Here is a 16,979-nt window from a genome sequence, read left to right as displayed (position 1 = left end):
CTGCACACCTAAACCAAACAGACTAATCAAATAGTTATCCATATCACCAGGCCCACTCAGTCAAACCTCTGTTTGATTTTAAATAAATTGGGAGGCTTTGGAGATTTCAGACAAGCGCTCCCTTCTCAAAGGTAGTTACCGAGATCCACTCCTGAGCCAAACAAACGTTTCCTGGTGTCTGTGTTGACTGACGGTGAATACAGGAGGGTATCTAGATGGAGCTAATCGCTTGCATAAATAATGTAGGGTGATTTATATTTGAATGCGACTCATCCATTTCTGTTGCTTCCAGGAAGTGTTTTTTATTGAAGGTTATTTTAATTTGAACTCTGAATGTGAAATACAAATGGATTATTAGACATTTGGTATTAATTTGCAGCGTCCCTCCCCAGTCTGTTATCCCCTCAGAGATACTGATGCCTCAGATTCTGGCTGGCAAAAATCTGTGGAAATTATTAACAATTAGTTTGGTCTTGAGACAAAATGGCAGACCAAGACATACCAGATCATGGGAGATTGCGTATTATGTTGCGGATACAGAATGTGGAGGTAGGATGGTTATGTATGTCTGCCTGTAGTTTGACCTCTTTAGAGCATACATCGCAGATGAGATGGTCAGTCTGTGTGGTGTTCTAACGTAAAGGGAAAAGTGTGTGTCTCTCTGGCAGGGCTGTTTTAATAAGGTCTGTGTGTCTGCTCTGTGCCTGGGGACCCTCAGAGGCTTATCTCAGAATAAAACCAATCTGTTGAGACTGCTCCTCCCCTGCAAAATGGTAGATTTTTTTTGTCTATAAAGTTAAGTGACATTTTACTCAGAACACCTCATGCCGTGTCAAGTACTCCTGAGAGGACACGGCCCGGTGCCTCCACATATAGAGGTCACTGACGGCTGGCGCAAACGCTCAGACGCAGGAGAGCCTGATGGGAGTCAAGTGTAGAGAGAACATCATGAGAGGAGCGAATTCACTTTGAGTCAGTAGTAGGATCCTGGAAGCAAAGATATTAATTGTCCTCTGTATATTTGCTTAGGTCTTTTATCTCAATACGACCAACTTGCTGGAAGCCAAATCGCTAAGTAACAGAGGAGACAAATGCCTCACAGTATGGGCCACATAGTCCGCTCACGTTCAAAGTGTTTACTGTGTAAAGCCATAAGTCCCCATATTATTTATTATTATTGCTGTCTTCACAATGGCTTATGGTAATGCTACAACACAGCTACCCACTTTTCCCCTTTGCTGTTTCGTCTGCCAGAATCAGTCGGGACTGTGTCTAAACAAATCATGCCGATATTAGCTAGGTCCCCTATGTGAGTTCCCATTCCTCTCTCCTGCCTGCCTCTCCCTGCTCAACCCATTACATATGCATCCAGTCCTTCCACACCACACATTCTCAATCTTCCCGGTTAGCTACAACAAACATTACATTTACATATTGATTTCGTAGTTTTAGTCAATGTAAATATGCTGTCATTACAGTAAATTTGAGCTTCTGTTAACATAAGCTCGTCCAGATCTGCGCAGATTAAGGCAGTGATTGCATAATTAATGTGTGCTACATATTAATTCCGACTATCCTTTTCCTCCTCGCTTCAAGTTGAGCTCTGATTAACTGCCTGGCTTGGACTAAGCTTCCGATTCATATTCACGAACACAGACTGAGCGTTTGCTCAAACCGCTACTTAACCTCAACGTTTATTATAAGTGAAGCGTCCAAAACTTTAATCTCTCTGTGAAGCACACAGTGTCTTCCTGTACTGTACACATCCTCAGTCATTGCTCATAGCTGCAAGCTAGGGCCTAGAACTCTCCACTTGTCTGCCCTTAACTACTCTGGTCCAATGTATAGGAGCAACTGAGAAAAATCAGTCTGACAAATCAATACATTGACTTGTCTCCCAGACCAGCAATGTTGAGGGGGCTGTGAACAGATTGTGTGTGATGTCACTGCTGTGGCCCCGTGTCCTGACCACCCCATGCTGGCTCAGGGAGCAGGCTAGCAGACTGCTGAGCAGAAGAGCGACCCGGCACCAGGCCTGTCTGGACAGAGACGGAGGAGTGGGCACGAGCCCCAGGGGAGACGCAGGGAGCCATCTCACTGCAGGGATAAGTGTCTGACTAGTCTCAGCTTGTTCTCCACTTGACTCTGTTTTATTTGTTCCTCCTTCTCCAGCGTTCTTCAGGAGTCATTAAATCAGAACTTCCTGCTTGTCATCAGCCACCGTGAAGCCCAGAGAGACTACAACCTCAACTTCCCTGGCAGCAGAACCATACAGGAGGTGGGTCGCCCTCTGTCTCTTCACATAATGTCCTGTCAGCGCTGAAAGGTCTTCAAGATATGGCCTTCTACCAGTAGGATAGTTGTAAGGTTTGATTGATATTACAGTTCTTATAAAACATAACTGCCATCACTGAGTAGGAACATTTTTAATATTTGAATTGACTATACAACTCTAATAAACGCCAACTGCAATCACAAAGTGTTGCTCAGCCATGTTACAATAGGAATTAATATCAATATTCTACATGAATGATCAAATTTTACACACAGCTGTGATGCATTGTTAGCTTACTGCAGCACTTCAATAGAGTTGGTAGTTATAATTTATCTTCTCCAAGATTGCCCATCTATCAGGTCCACACAGCCAGTGACTTTCTAAATGGGCGGAAAGCTGTTTGAGGACAAATTGGCAAGCAACATTGGGGAGAAATGTGTTTGTGTAGTATGGGTTGGGAACGGGTCATGCTCATTTTCTCTATCTGAAACCAAACACTGGATTTGGTAGCAGATTAAATATTAATACTGGGCCCACTGGCTTCCTATTTGCCCCTCTTTTTACTTATTACAGTCTCAGCTGCAGCTCGATCTGAGGGTTGAAGGTGGTTGGGTGGGTATTCAGTCAGTGCATCTTTCCCTATATGCATTTAGCAGTGGTGGTCTGCCCCTGCTAAATCGTTGTTGCCCCTCAAAGATATATATATATATATATATATATATATATATATATATATATATATATATATATATATATATATATATATATATATATATATATATATATATATATATATATATATATATATATATATATATATATATATATATATACAAAAAAATCTCGCTCTCTCTTAATATATATATTTTTTCAGTGTTAACTTTAATTAAACAACTTAAACCAGATGCAAAGTATGTAGAAAAGATAATGGAGCTATAATTTTTGTATACACTTTTTTTTTTTTTTTTTTTAAACAATAACCAAAATAACTAGACAGTCGGAGAATCTAAAATTCAAATGTCATAGCATCGGGCCATTGACCTTGTTTTGTTTGAGTCACTCATAGTATAACAACAACACGTGTATAATTGTAGGATGTTAGAAAGAAAAAAAACTCTGCAGCCAATAGAATGATAGTGAAAAGCTTTGGAGCACCTTAAATTATGTTTTGGGCCAAAAGGCAAACTCTGCTCCATCATTCATTGAATCAGATGGCTCATTCATCACAAATTGCACTGATATTGCCAACTACTTTAATTATATTTTCATTGGCAAGACTAGCCAATTTAGGCATGACATGCCAGCAACAAATGCAAACACTACACATCCAAGTATAACTGATCAAATTTTGAAAGACGAGCGTTGTTATTTTGAATTCCGTAAAGTGATTATGGAAGGGGTGGAAAATTGTCTATCAACAATGACAAGCCATTGGGGTCTGACAACTTGGATGGAAAATTACTGAGGATGATGGCGGATGATATTGCAACTCCTATTTGCCATATCTTCAATCTAAGCCTACTAGAAGGTGTGTGTGTGCGCGTGCCCTCAGGCCTGGAGGCAAGCAAAAGTAATTCCACTACCCAAGAATAGTAAAGCTCCCTTTACTCGCTCAAATAGCTGACCAATCAGCCTGTTACAAAATCTTAGTAAACCTTTTTTTCTTTTTTTTTCTTTTACCAGAAACAATGCTATTTTACAGTAAACAAATTGACAACAGACTTTCAGCAAGCACGGCACATACAGTGGGGGGGGGGGGGGGGGAGGAGTATTTGATCCCCTACTGATTTTGTACGTTTGCCCACTGATAAAGAAAGGATCAGTCTATAATTTTAATGGTAGGTTTATTTGAACAGTGAGAGACAGAATAACAACAAAAATATCCAGAAAAACGCATGTCAAAAATGTTATAAATTGATTTGCATTTTAATGAGGGAAATAAGTATTTGACCCCCTCTCAATCAGAAAGATTTCTGGCTCCCAGGTGTCTTTAATACAGGTAACGAGCTGAGATTAGGAGCACACTCTTAAAGGGAGTGCTCCTAACCGCAGCTTGTAACCTGTAAAAAAAGACACATGTCCACAGAAGCAATTAATCAATCAGATTCCAAACTCTCCACCATGGCCAAGACCAGGGACAAGATCAGGGACAAGGGACAAGATTGTAGACCTACACAAGGCTGGAATGGGCTACAAGACCATCGCCAAGCAGCTTGGTGAGAAGGTGACAACATTTGGTGCGACTATTCGCAAATGGAAGAAACACAAAAGAACTGTCAGTATCCCTCGGCCTGGGGCTTCATGCAAGATCTCACCTCGTGGGGTTGCAATGATCATGAGAACGGTGAGGAATCAGCCCAGAACTACACGGGAGGATCTTGTCAATGATCTCAAGGCAGCTGGGACCATAGTCACCAGGAAAACAATTGGTAAAACACTATGCCTTGAAGGACTGAAATCCTGCAGCGCCCGCAAGGTTCCCCTGCTCAAGAATACATATACATGCCCGTCTGAAGTTTGCCAATGAACATCTGAATGATTCAGAGGACAACTGGGTGAAAGTGTTGTGGTCAGATGACACCAAAATGGAGCTCTTTGGCATCAACTCAACTCACCGTGTTTGGAGGAGGAATGCTGCCTATGACCCCAAGAACACCATCTCCACCGTCAAACATGGAGGTGGAAACATTATGCTTTGGGGGGGGGGGGGGGGGGGGGTTCTGCTAATGGGACCGGACAACTTCACCGCATCAAAGGGACGATGGACGGGGCCATGTACCGTCAAATCTTGGGTGAGAACATCCTTCCCTCAGCCAGGGCATTGAAAATGGGTCGTGGATGGGTATTCCAGCATGACAATGACCCAAAACACACGGCCAAGGCAACAAAGGAGTGGCTCAAGAAGAAGCACATTAAGGTCCTGGTCTCCAGACCTTAATCCCATAGAAAATCTGTGGAGGGAGCTGAAGGTTTGAGTTGCCAAACGTCAGCCTCGAAACCTTAATGACTTGGAGAAGATCTGCAAAGAGGAGTGGGACAAAATCCCTCCTGAGATGTGTACAAACCTGGTGGCCAACTACAAGAAACGTCTGACCTCTGTGATTGCCAACAAGGGTTTTGCCACCAAGTACTAAGTCATGTTTTGCAGAGGGGTCAAATACTTATTTCCCTCATTAAAATGCAAATCATTTTATAACATTTTTGACATGGGTTTTTCTGGATATTTTTGTTATTCTGTCGCTCACTGTTCAAATAAAACTACCATTAAAATTATAGACTGATCATTTCTTTAAGTGGGCAAACGTACAAAATCAGCAGGGGATCAAATACTTTTTTCCCCACTGTATGGTAAAACAATTGTGGGAGCGGTTTTGTTAGACTTCAGTGCGGCTTTTGACATTATCGATCATAATCTGCTGCTGTAAAATGTATGCGTTTTGGCTTTACACCCCATGCTATATTGTGGTTAAAGAGTTACTTGTCTAACAGAACGCTGAGGGTGTTAGTTCAATGGAAGCGCCTCAAACATAATCCAGGTAGAATCAAGAATTCCCCAGGGCAGTTGTCTAGGCCCTTTGAGAAAAGTAATCTTTACTAATGTCATGCCAGTGTCTGTATGCGGTTGACTCAACACTATACACGTCAGCTACTACAGTGACTGAAATGACTGCAACACTTAACGAAGAGCTGCAGTTAGTTTCAGAATGGGTGGCAAGGAATAAGTTACTTCTCAATATTTAAAAAAAACGAAAAGCTATGTAATTGGAACAAAACACTCAACCCTAAACCTCAACTAAATCTTGTAATAAATACTGTGAAAATTGAGCAAGTTGACGTGACTAAACTGCTTGGAGGAACCCTGTATTGTAAACTGTCATAGTCAAATCATGTTGATACAACAGTAGCTAAGATGGGGAGAAATCTGTCCATTTAATACAGCGTTACTCTGCCTCAACACTATCAACAAGGCAGGTCCTGCAGGCCCTAGTTTTGTTGCACCTGTTCTACTGTTCAGTCGTGTGGTCAGGTGCCACAAAGAGGGACCTCAAATTACTATTGGCTCAGAACAGGGCAGCATGGCTGGCCCTTAAATGTTCACGAAGAGCTAACATTAATAATATGCATGTAAATCTCTTATGGCTCAAAGTATAGGACAGATTGACTTCATCACTACTTGTTTTTGTTAGAAGTGTTGACAGCTCGGTGCATTCAGCCTATCTTTTTAAACTACTAGCACACAGCTCGGACACAAGACATGCCATCATAGGTCTCTTCACTATCCCCAAGTCCAGAACAGACGATGGGAGGCGCGCAGTACTACGTAGAGCCATGGCAACATGGAACTCTATTCCACGTCAGGTAACTGATGCAAGCAGTAGAATCGGGTAAAAATACACCTTATGCAACAGCAGGTACTGTGAAGAGACACACGCACAGACACGCACTCTACCCACACATACACATGGATTTTGTATTGTAGATAAGTGCATTCGGAAAGTATTCAGACCCCTTCCCTTTTTCCACATTTTATGTTAGTCTTATTTTTCAAATTGATTAGATAATTGTTTCCCTCATTAATCTACACAATACCCCATAATGACAAAGTGAAAAAAGGTTTTTAGAAATTTTTGCTGTATTACTTAAACCTGTTAGGGACAGACGTTCCGCTAGCGGAATGCCTCACCAATATCCAATGGTATAGCGTGGCGCGAAATACAAATACCTCAAATGCAAAAACTTCAATTTCTCAAACATGACTATTTTACACCATTTTAAAGACAAGACTCTCCTTTATCTAACCACATTGTCCGATTTCAAAAACGCTTTACAGCGAAAGCAAAACATTAGATTATGTCAGAGTACCCTCCCAAAAATAATCACACAGCCATTTTCAAAGCAAGCATATATGTCACCAAAACCACAGCTAAATGCAGCACTAACCTTTGATCTTCATCAGATGACACTCCTAGGACATTATGTTATACAATACATGCATGTTTTGTTCAATCAAGTTCATATTTATATCAAAAAACTGCTTTTTACATTAGCATGTGATGTTCAGAACTAGCATACCCACCGAAAACTTCCGGTGAATTTACTAAATTACTCATGATAAACGTTGACGAAAAACATAACAATTATTTTAAGAATTATAGATACAGAACTCCTTTATGCAATCGCGGTGTCCGATTTTAAAATAGCTTTTCGGTGAAAGCACATTTTGCAATATTCTGAGTACATAGCCCGGCCATCATGGCTAGCTAATTTGACACCCACCAAGTTTGGTACTCACCAAACTCAGATTTACTATAAGAAAAATTGGATTACCTTTGCTGTTCTTCGTCAGAATGCACTCTGCAGGAGTGGTTTCGGACAAGTCTCTGAATGTCCTTGAGTGGCCAAGCCAGAGCCCGGACTTGAACCTGATCGAACATCTCTGGAGACCTGAAAATAGCTTTGCAGCGAGGCTCCCCATCCAACCTGACAGAGCTTGAGAGGATCTGCAGAGAAGAATGGGAGAAACTCCCAAAATGCAGGGGTGCCAAGCTTGTAGCATCATACCCAAGAATACTCGAGGCTGTAATCGCTGCCAATGGTGGTTCAACAAAGTACTGAGTAAAGGGTCTGAACACTTATGTAAATGTATATTTTTTCACTATTCAGTATTTCAGCAGTTCTAAACCTGTTTTTGCTTTGTTATTATGGGCTATTGTGTGTGTGTGTATATTGGGGGGGAAATAACAATTTAATCCATTTTAGAATAAGGCGATAACGTAACAAAATGTGGAAAAAGTCGAGGGTTGTGAATACTTTCCGAATGCACTGTATGGGGTAGTAGAGCAGTGGCCTGAAGGCGCACTTTTTTTAATCATGTTTATTTTCCAATAAAAAAAAAAAGACAGATGCTAACATTGACTTTCATTGTACTGTTGCATGGGATGGCAAATTTAGAGGCCAAAACTTAACTCACGCATACAAAAATAATCCTATTAGGTGTTATATTATTAGAAGATAGCATAGTCATTACAAGCAGTGTAGTTAAGCAACATATTTAAATACTGAGTGGAGTACAGCACAGAGTAGCAGCAGATCATCAACCCAGTTATGAAGTTGGACTAGACACTTATCCTGTATAGGCTGCCATATTTTGGAAAACAGACTTCTATTGGAGGTATTGTATTGAATCTTTTCCATATGCATTATATTACCTAAATCCCGTAACCACACTTCAAAGGTAGGTACCGTCTCAATTTCCAAAATTGCATTATGAGCCTTTTGGCTAATAGAGTACAAAGATAGACAGCCTTCCCTTCCTTATTATTCCCATCAACTGTACCAAACAGAGTGATCAATGGGTCTGGGGCTATAACTCCATCAAAGGCTTTTGGTAAATAATCAGAAATGAGAGCCCAGTAAACATGCATCTTAGGATGTCCAAAATACAGTGGGCTCCAGAATTACTGGCACCCCTGACTGGCAATGCACAAACAATACTTAAAATATAAACAATATAATTATAGAGCGAAATTCAAAATACCAACATGTGAGAAATTCGATACTTTATTAATGTTTCAATGGAACCAACCAAAATCATTCAATTATTTAATACAAAATAAATTTTACCAAAATCAAGGTTTCATAATTATTGGCACTACTCATTTAGTACTTAGTGCAACCACCTCTGGCAAGGATAACCGCATGGAGTCTTTTCCTGTAATGTTTGACAAGGTTAAGGAACACATTTGGAGGGATTTTGGACCATTCCTCTATGCAGATCCTTTCAAGATCCTTCACATTCTTGGGTTTGCGCTTATCAACTGCCCTCTTCAACTCAGCCCACAGGTTTTCGATTGGATTGAGGTCCGGCGACTGAGATGGCCATGGCAGAACATTGATTTTGTTGTCACAGAACCATTTCTGTATGGATCTTGAGGTTTGTTTCGGGTCATTGTCTTGTTGGAAAGTCCACCTATGGCCAAGTCAAATCAAATGTATTTATATAGCCCTTCTTACATCAGCTGATATCTCAAAGTGCTGTACAGAAACCCAGCCTAAAACCCCAAACAGCAAGCAATGCAGGTGTAGATGCACGGTGGCGGTGGCTAGGAAAAACTCCCTAGAAAGGCCAAAACCTAGGAAGAAACCTAGAGAGGAACCAGGCTATGAGGGGTGGCCAGTCCTCTTCTGGCTGTGCCGGGTGGAGATTATAACAGAACATGGCCAAGATGTTCAAATGTTCATAAATGACTAGCATGGTCAAATAATAATCACAGTAGTTGTCGAGGGTGCAACAAGTCAGCACCTCAAGAGTAAATGTCAGTTGGCTTTTCATAGCCGATCATTGAGAGTATCTCTACCGCTCCTGCTGTCTCTAGAGAGTTGAAAACAGCAGGTCTGGAACAGGTCAGGGTTCCATAGCCGCAGGCAGAACAGTTGAAACTGGAGCAGCAGCACGGCCGGTGGACTGGGGACAGCAAGGAGTCATCATTTCAGGTAGTCCTGAGGCATGGTCCTAGGGCTCAGGTCCTCCGAGAGAGAGAATTAGAGAGAGCATATTTAAATTCACACAGGACACCAGATAAGACAGGAGAAATACTCCAGATATAACAGACTGACCCTAGCCCCCCAGCCTTCTGGCAGAGGCAACCAATTGCCTGATACTTGGTAGAATTCATTATGCCTTCAATCTTAACCAGTGCCCCTGGACCTCTGGAATTAAAACAGCCCCAAAACATCACTGACCCCCCTCCATATTTCACCGTGGGTATGAGGTGCCTCTCCTTGTATGCATCTGTTTCGACGCCAAACATGCCAATGCTGTATCTGACCAAAACGTTCAATGTTGGTCTCATCTGACCAGAGCACCTTCTTCCAGTCATAATTTAAATGGCGTTTGGCAAACTCCAAGCGCTTGCGTCTGTGTCTTGGGGTCAGAAAGGGCTTTCTTCTGGCAACCCTTCCAAAGAGCCTGTGGTTGTGGAGGTGGCGTCTGATGGTGCTTTTTGAAACCTGGTGACCCCAAGACGCCACCAAGGCCTGCAATTCTTTCAGTTATTCTTGGGGGTTTTGTTGCTTCTCTCACCATCCTCCTCCCTATCCTGGGGGGCAAAATGCATTTGCGTCCTCTACCCGTGAGGTTTTCAACTGTTCCATATCTTCTGAATTTTTTTAATAATTGCCCTGACAGTGCTCAGTGGTATATTCAATCGTTTGTGGATCTTGTAGCCATTACCAGATTTATGAAGGTCTACGACCATCTGTTTCTTTTGAATTACTAGTTCTTTTGTTTTCTTCATGGTGTTGGATGACAAAGGGATATTGCATGTGTGTTACCTCATTTTTATACCCTAGTGAAACAGGAAGTGATGTAATGGCTCAATATAGTTCTTTAAGACTTAGATAAACTTAAATAAGTGGAATTTAATTTGTGGCTTTATTTTGGTAGATATTATTTACAATAATCTTTGAGGGTGCCATTAATTGTGAAACCTTGATTTGGAGGATGTTGATTTTTAATTAAATCAATACATTATTTTGGTTGGTTCCATTGAAACATGAATAAAGTACAGTATTTCTCACATGTTGGTATTTTGAGTTTCTCTCTCTAATTTATATTATTTATATTTGTTTAAGCATTGTTTGTGCATTGCCAGTCAGGGGTGCCAGTAATTTTGGAGCCCACTGTAAGTGGGTCAAAGTCCCCTCATCCTGCTTGCTCCTCTCACACAGTGGTGAGGTGCCTGGGAATATTTTATGCAGTTTCACATTTGAGAAATGTAACCTGTGTATCACCTTAAACTGAACAAGGTTGTGCCTGGCATTCACAGAACTGTTTTATATTCCTGAGAGCTTCTACCTAGTTCTCATCGGAGATTTCTGAACCATGTTCAGAAATCCCTTTTTAATAGTGTATGTAGATACAGTTGAAGTCGGAAGTTTACATACACTTAGGTTGGAGTCATTTAAAACTCGGTTTTTCAACCACACCACAAATTTCTTGTTAATAAACTATGGTTTTGGCAAGTCGGGAAGGACATCTACTTTGTGCATTACACAAGTAATTTTTCCAACAATTGTTTACAGACAGATTATTTCACCTATAATTCACTGTATCACAATTCTAATGGGTCAGACATTTACATACACTAAGTTGACTGTGCCTTGATACAGCTTGGAAAATTCCAGAAAATTATGTCATGGCTTTAGAAGTTTCTGATAGGCTAATTGAAATAATTTGAGTCAATTGGAGGTCTACCTGTGGATGCATTTCAAGGCCTACCTTCAAACTCAGTGCCTCATTGCTTGGAATCATGGGAAAATCAAAAGAAATCAGCCAAGACCTCAGAAAAATAAATTGTAGCCCTCCACAAGTCTGGTTCATCCTTGGGAGCAATTTCCAAACGCCTGAAGGTACCACGTTCATCTGTACAAACAATAGTAGGCAAGTATAAAGACCATGGGACCACGCAGCCGTCATACCGCTCAGGAAGGAGACGCGTTCTGTCTCCTAGAGATGAACGTACTTTGGTGCGAAAAGTGCAAATCAATCCCAGGGCCACAGCAAAGGACCTTGTGAAGATGCTGGAGGAAACAGGTACAAAAGTATCTATATCCACAGTAAAACGAGTCCTATATTGACATAACCTGAAAAGTTGCTCAGCAAGGAAGAAGCCACTGCAACAAAACAGTCATTAAAAAAGCCAGACTACGGTTTGCAACTGCACATGGGGACAAAGACTGTACTTTTTAGAAAAATGTCCTCTGGTCTGATGAAACAAAAATCGAACTGTTTGGCCATAATGACCATTGTTATGTTTGGAGGAAAAAGGAGGAGGCTTGCAAGCCAAAGAACACCATCTCAACCGTGAAGCACTGGGGTGGCAGCATCATGTTGTGGGGGTTCTTTGCTCCAGGAGGGACTGGTGCACTTCACAAAATAGATGGCATCATGAGGCATGAAAATTACATGGATGTATTGAAGCAACATCTCAAGACATCAGTCAGGAAGTTAAAGCTTGGTCGCAAATGGACAATGACCCCAAGCATACTTCCACAGTTGTGGCAAAATGGCTTAAGTACAACAAAGTCAAGGTATTGGAGTGGCCATCACAAAGCCCTGACCTCAATCCTATAGAAAATGTGTGGGCAGAACTGAAAAAGTGTGTGCGAGCATGGAAGCCTACAAACCTGACTCTGTTTCACCAGCTCTGTCAGGAGGAAGGGGCCACAATTCACCCAACTTATTGTGGGAAGCCTGTGGAAGGCTATCCTAAACTTTGACCAAAGTTACACAATTTAAAGGCAATGCTACCAAATACTAATTGAGTATATGTGAACTTCTGACCCCCTGGGAATCTAATGAAATTAAAGCTGAAATAAATCATTCTCTCTACTATTATTCTGACATTTCACATTCTTAAAATAAAGTGGTGATCCTAACTGACCTAAGACTGGGAATTTTTACTAGGATTAAATGTCAGGAATTGTGAAACTGAATTTAAATGTATTTGGCTAAGGTGTATGTAAACTTCCGACTTCAACTGTACCTCTGGGCCTGTAGTCTAAAGATGACTCTTTTTGGATGGGGTTTGACAAGGATAAGGCTATCTAATGTAGGATTCTTTGGCTTAATGTCGTACTATGGGATGTGTCCTTAAGATATTCCTGATTTGGAGGTATCTGAAAAAGTGTTGTTGACATGTTAAACTTACCCTGTAATTGTTGAAATGAAGCAAAATGACCAAAGTATAAGTTACCGATTTGTTGTGAGCCCCTTCTCTCTCCACTATGATAACACCATATCATCCAATGCATGGTGGAAAGCATGATTCAGGCAAATCGGGCTGTCAATGTATACAGTGGGTATGTTAAGAAAATAACGAATTTGTTTCCAGATCCTAAGTGTGACAAATGACTGGGTTAGTCGTAAGTGGCTTTTTTTCACATATGCTGGGCTGTTAACAAGTGCAGGGAGTGAGGAACGTTGACCGAAGGTCTGCTCAGTCAAAAGTCATGAAGGCATATCATTCTGTCAGATCCCAGGTAAACTTTCCCTCCAGAAAGACACAATGTTCAGATTAGCAGCCCAAAAGTACTTGTACTTTCTTAAATGCTTCTTTATAATTCTGGCTGCCTTGTTATCCCATAAGAATGGAATTACTATTGAATCAGTTTCTTAAAATAGCTTTGTGGTATGAAATGGGGAGATATTGGAAGAGGTAAAGAAACCTGGGTAGGACAACCATTTTGAGTGTTTATATGATCAACCAAGGAGGGAGGCAGAGTTCTCCAAAAATCTGTATTTTGTTGAAGCTGATCAATTTTCATATCCCAATTCGTTATCAATAGCTGATTTAAGTTTTGTCACTGTGATGCCAAGGCTTGTGAACTTGTCCATCACTGTTCTAAATGGGGTAGATTGTAGAAATTGCATAACCACAGGCGGTGATATCGGCATCAATTTGCTTTTTTGACAGTGTAGCCAGGGGAGCCTTTACATTTAAGTCGTTTAGCAGACGCTCTTATCCAGAGCGACTTACAAATTGGTGCATTCACCTTACGATATCCAGTGGAACAACCACTTTACAATAGTGCATCTAAATCTTTTAGGGGGGGGGGGATTAGAAGGATTACTTTATCCTATCCTAGGTATTCCTTAAAGAGGTGGGGTTTCAGGTGTCTCCGGAAGGTGGTGATTGACTCCGCTGTCCTGGCGTCGTGAGGGAGCTTGTTCCACCATAGGGGTGCCAGAGCAGCGAACAGTTTTGACTGGGCTGAGCGGGAACTGTGCTTCCTCAGAGGTAGGGGGGCCAGCAGTGGATGAGCGCAGTGCCCTCGTTTGGGTGTAGGGACTGATCAGAGCCTGAAGGTACGGAGGTGCCGTTCCCCTCACGGCTCCGTAGGCAAGCACCATGGTCTTGTAGCGGATGCGAGCTTCAACTGGAAGCCAGTAGAGAGAGCGGAGGAGCGGGGTGACGTGAGAACTTGGGAAGGTTGAACACCAGACGGGCTGCGGCGTTCTGGATGAGTTGTAGGGGTTTAATGGCACAGGCAGGGAGCCCAGCCAACAGCGAGTTGCAGTAATCCAGACGGGAGATGACAAGTGCCTGGATTAGGACCTGCGCCGCTTCCTGTGTGAGGCAGGGTCGTACTCTGCGAATGTTGTAGAGCGTGAACCTACAGGATCGGGTCACCGCCTTGATGTTAGTGGAGAACGACAGGGTGTTGTCCAGGGTCACGCCAAGGTTCTTAGCACTCTGGGAGGAGGACACAATGGAGTTGTTAACCGTGATGACGAGATCATGGAACGGGCAGTCCTTCCCCGGGAGGAAAAGCAGCTCCGTCTTGCCGAGGTTCAGCTTGAGGTGGTGATCCGTCATCCACACTGATATGTCTGCCAGACATGCAGAGATGCGATTCGCCACCTGGTTATCAGAAGGGGGAAAGGAGAAGATTAATTGTGTGTCGTCTGCATAGCAATGATAGGAGAGACCATGTGAGCTAAATGTATTCATAAAGTTAAGTAAGGGGGAATAGACGTTTTAGGCTTGGATAAAAACAAAAACAATCTGCATTGAGGGAAATTTTGTGCTGCGTGTCTTATTTTAATGGGAGCTTTTTCGGCACATACACGTCTGAGAGTAGCAAGGGGTTCCATGGCTATAGCGAAGAGAGCAGGTGAAATAGGGCACCCCTGTCGGCAGCCTTTGAACAGGTGGAATGACTGCGACATCTCCTGATTGGTTACCACAGATGCCATTGGGTGTGCATAAATAATTCTTATCCAATTAAAACATTCCTTTCCAAACCCGAAATGCTCCAGAACCGACATCATATACTTCTGATCAAACGCCTTCTCTGCGTCAAGAGCAATTACCACTGCCTCAACTTTATGATCATGATACATTACGTTGAAAAGGCATCTCAAATTGTAGTATATATGTCTGCCTGGGATAAAGCCTGTCTGGTCAGGGTGTATGATGTCAAACATATTTTCTTCCTATCGGTTTGCCAATACGGGGCGATAAAACGACATCTCAATGGAATCGATCTTTTTTCAAAATCAGTGCTATAGTAGCCTCATAGTGTTTGTGGGAGTATGGCATTTTCTTTGGATTGTTTAAACATTCGCAACATAAGTGGAGCTAGACTGGCGCACTACTTCTTATAGAATTCTATTACATATCCATCGGGCCCAAGTGCCTTGCTTTTTGGAAATTGTGCTATTGCTGTGTTAATCTCCTCTAAAGTTATCCTGGCATCAAGTGCAGCAGCTGCCCCCTGTCTAGGTTAGGAAGTTAGCATTCAGTGAGAAAGCGTTCCATAGTTTGTGGATCAGTAGCATCGCATTTCGATTGATATAGCTCTGAGTAAAACTGCGCAAAACATTTAATATTCTGCGGGTCTGTTACTTTTTTACCATTCTCTTTTATTTTATGAATAGCTCTAGATGCCTGTACATGCCTTAGATGTCCTACTAATAATCGATGTAGTTGGTCACCCAGTTAAAAATAACTGTTGCGTTCTAGCATGTAAAGAGCCCACCCGTTTCGAAAGGATGGTACTGTATTCATATTTCAACTTTGATCTTCTCAAGGACTGTATTCGAGGAATTCGTAATAAAACCTGTTCCCCTAACTCTCTTTCAATTTCTTTCAGCCTAATATTGGCTCGTTTCTTCCTCTGATGTATATGAAATAATGTAACCTCAAATCACAGCCTTGAGAGATTCCCAAAGGGTAGAGTCGTCAACATCCCCCGTGTCGTTAGCTCCGAGGGGGGGGGGGGGGGGGAGGGAGCAATCTGTTCCTTCAAATAGTGACAAAGTATCATCTTTCAACAAGTATGCGTCTAAGCGCCACGGTCGCAGACACATTGTCGAGTTTCAGCACCATGGACAACGGAGAGTGGTCCGTAATTAGAATCGGGTGATGGGTAACCGACGCAGCTGCTGAAATTTAGTTTGGAGTCCAACAAAAAATAGTAAATGATGGAATATGACTTATGAACTGACAAAGAATGACCCACCCAACAGATGGGTATTAGTCTCCAAATATCGACAATGTTACAGGTTGTCATCAATGTATTTAGACCGACACTGGCATTTGATTGTTGAAGTGGCCTTGATAGCTGTTTTAACTGTACATTAGATCCTCTTTTAGATAGTCACCTCCAACAATAACACTTATATCTGAGATATTTGGTATGGCCTTAAATATCGTTTGAAAAAATAATGGATCATCGTAGTTGGGTCCATATAAATTGACCAAGGTTATTGGTATCAAATTCAGTGTACCAGCCACAATAATATACTGATCATTTAGGATCTGAAATCGAGGATGAGTAAATAAAAGGAATGTTTTTCCTTATCAGGATTGCTACCCCTCTTGCTTTTGCATCACAATTAGACGTGTATATCTAACCGATCCAGCCGACTCGTAGTTTTGGCCTAGCCAAGCGTTTTAATTAATTTCTTGAAGAAGCACTGTCAGCGCCCAGTGATTTTTAAGATGAGACTAAACCTTAGCTCTTTTCATGACATGACCTAAGCCATTACAGTTCCAAATGACTATCTTTAATCCACCAGGTCTACTCTGCCTGGTCACTTTGGCATTTCTTATTTTAGAGCAAATTGTTGCTGTCATACAAAACCCAAACGAAAAACATCCCACCGTGTGGGAATTTGTCATGCCACCTGTACTAA

At 41.8% G+C, this 16,979-nt stretch overlaps 1 protein-coding gene across 2 annotated transcripts in view; it reads left to right on the top strand.

Moving 5' to 3' along the window:
• Positions 1 to 16,979, top strand: part of LOC106613896 (FAS-associated factor 1-like) — a 91,413-nt gene that overhangs the window by 15,663 nt on the left and 58,771 nt on the right. For both annotated transcript variants that reach the window (XM_014216634.3, XM_082956862.1), the window contains exon 7: positions 2,173 to 2,278. In XM_014216634.3, coding sequence (XP_014072109.3) covers positions 2,173 to 2,278 — 106 coding nt within the window. The remainder of the gene's footprint in view (positions 1 to 2,172; positions 2,279 to 16,979) is intronic.

The sequence above is a fragment of the Salmo salar genome, chromosome 10, assembly GCF_965601325.2.
Source record: "Salmo salar chromosome 10, fSalSal1, whole genome shotgun sequence".
NCBI classification, from domain to species: Eukaryota; Metazoa; Chordata; class Actinopteri; order Salmoniformes; family Salmonidae; genus Salmo; species Salmo salar.
The sequence above is the reverse complement of the archived record's forward strand: the minus strand, read 5'-3'. Positions and strand labels throughout refer to the sequence as shown.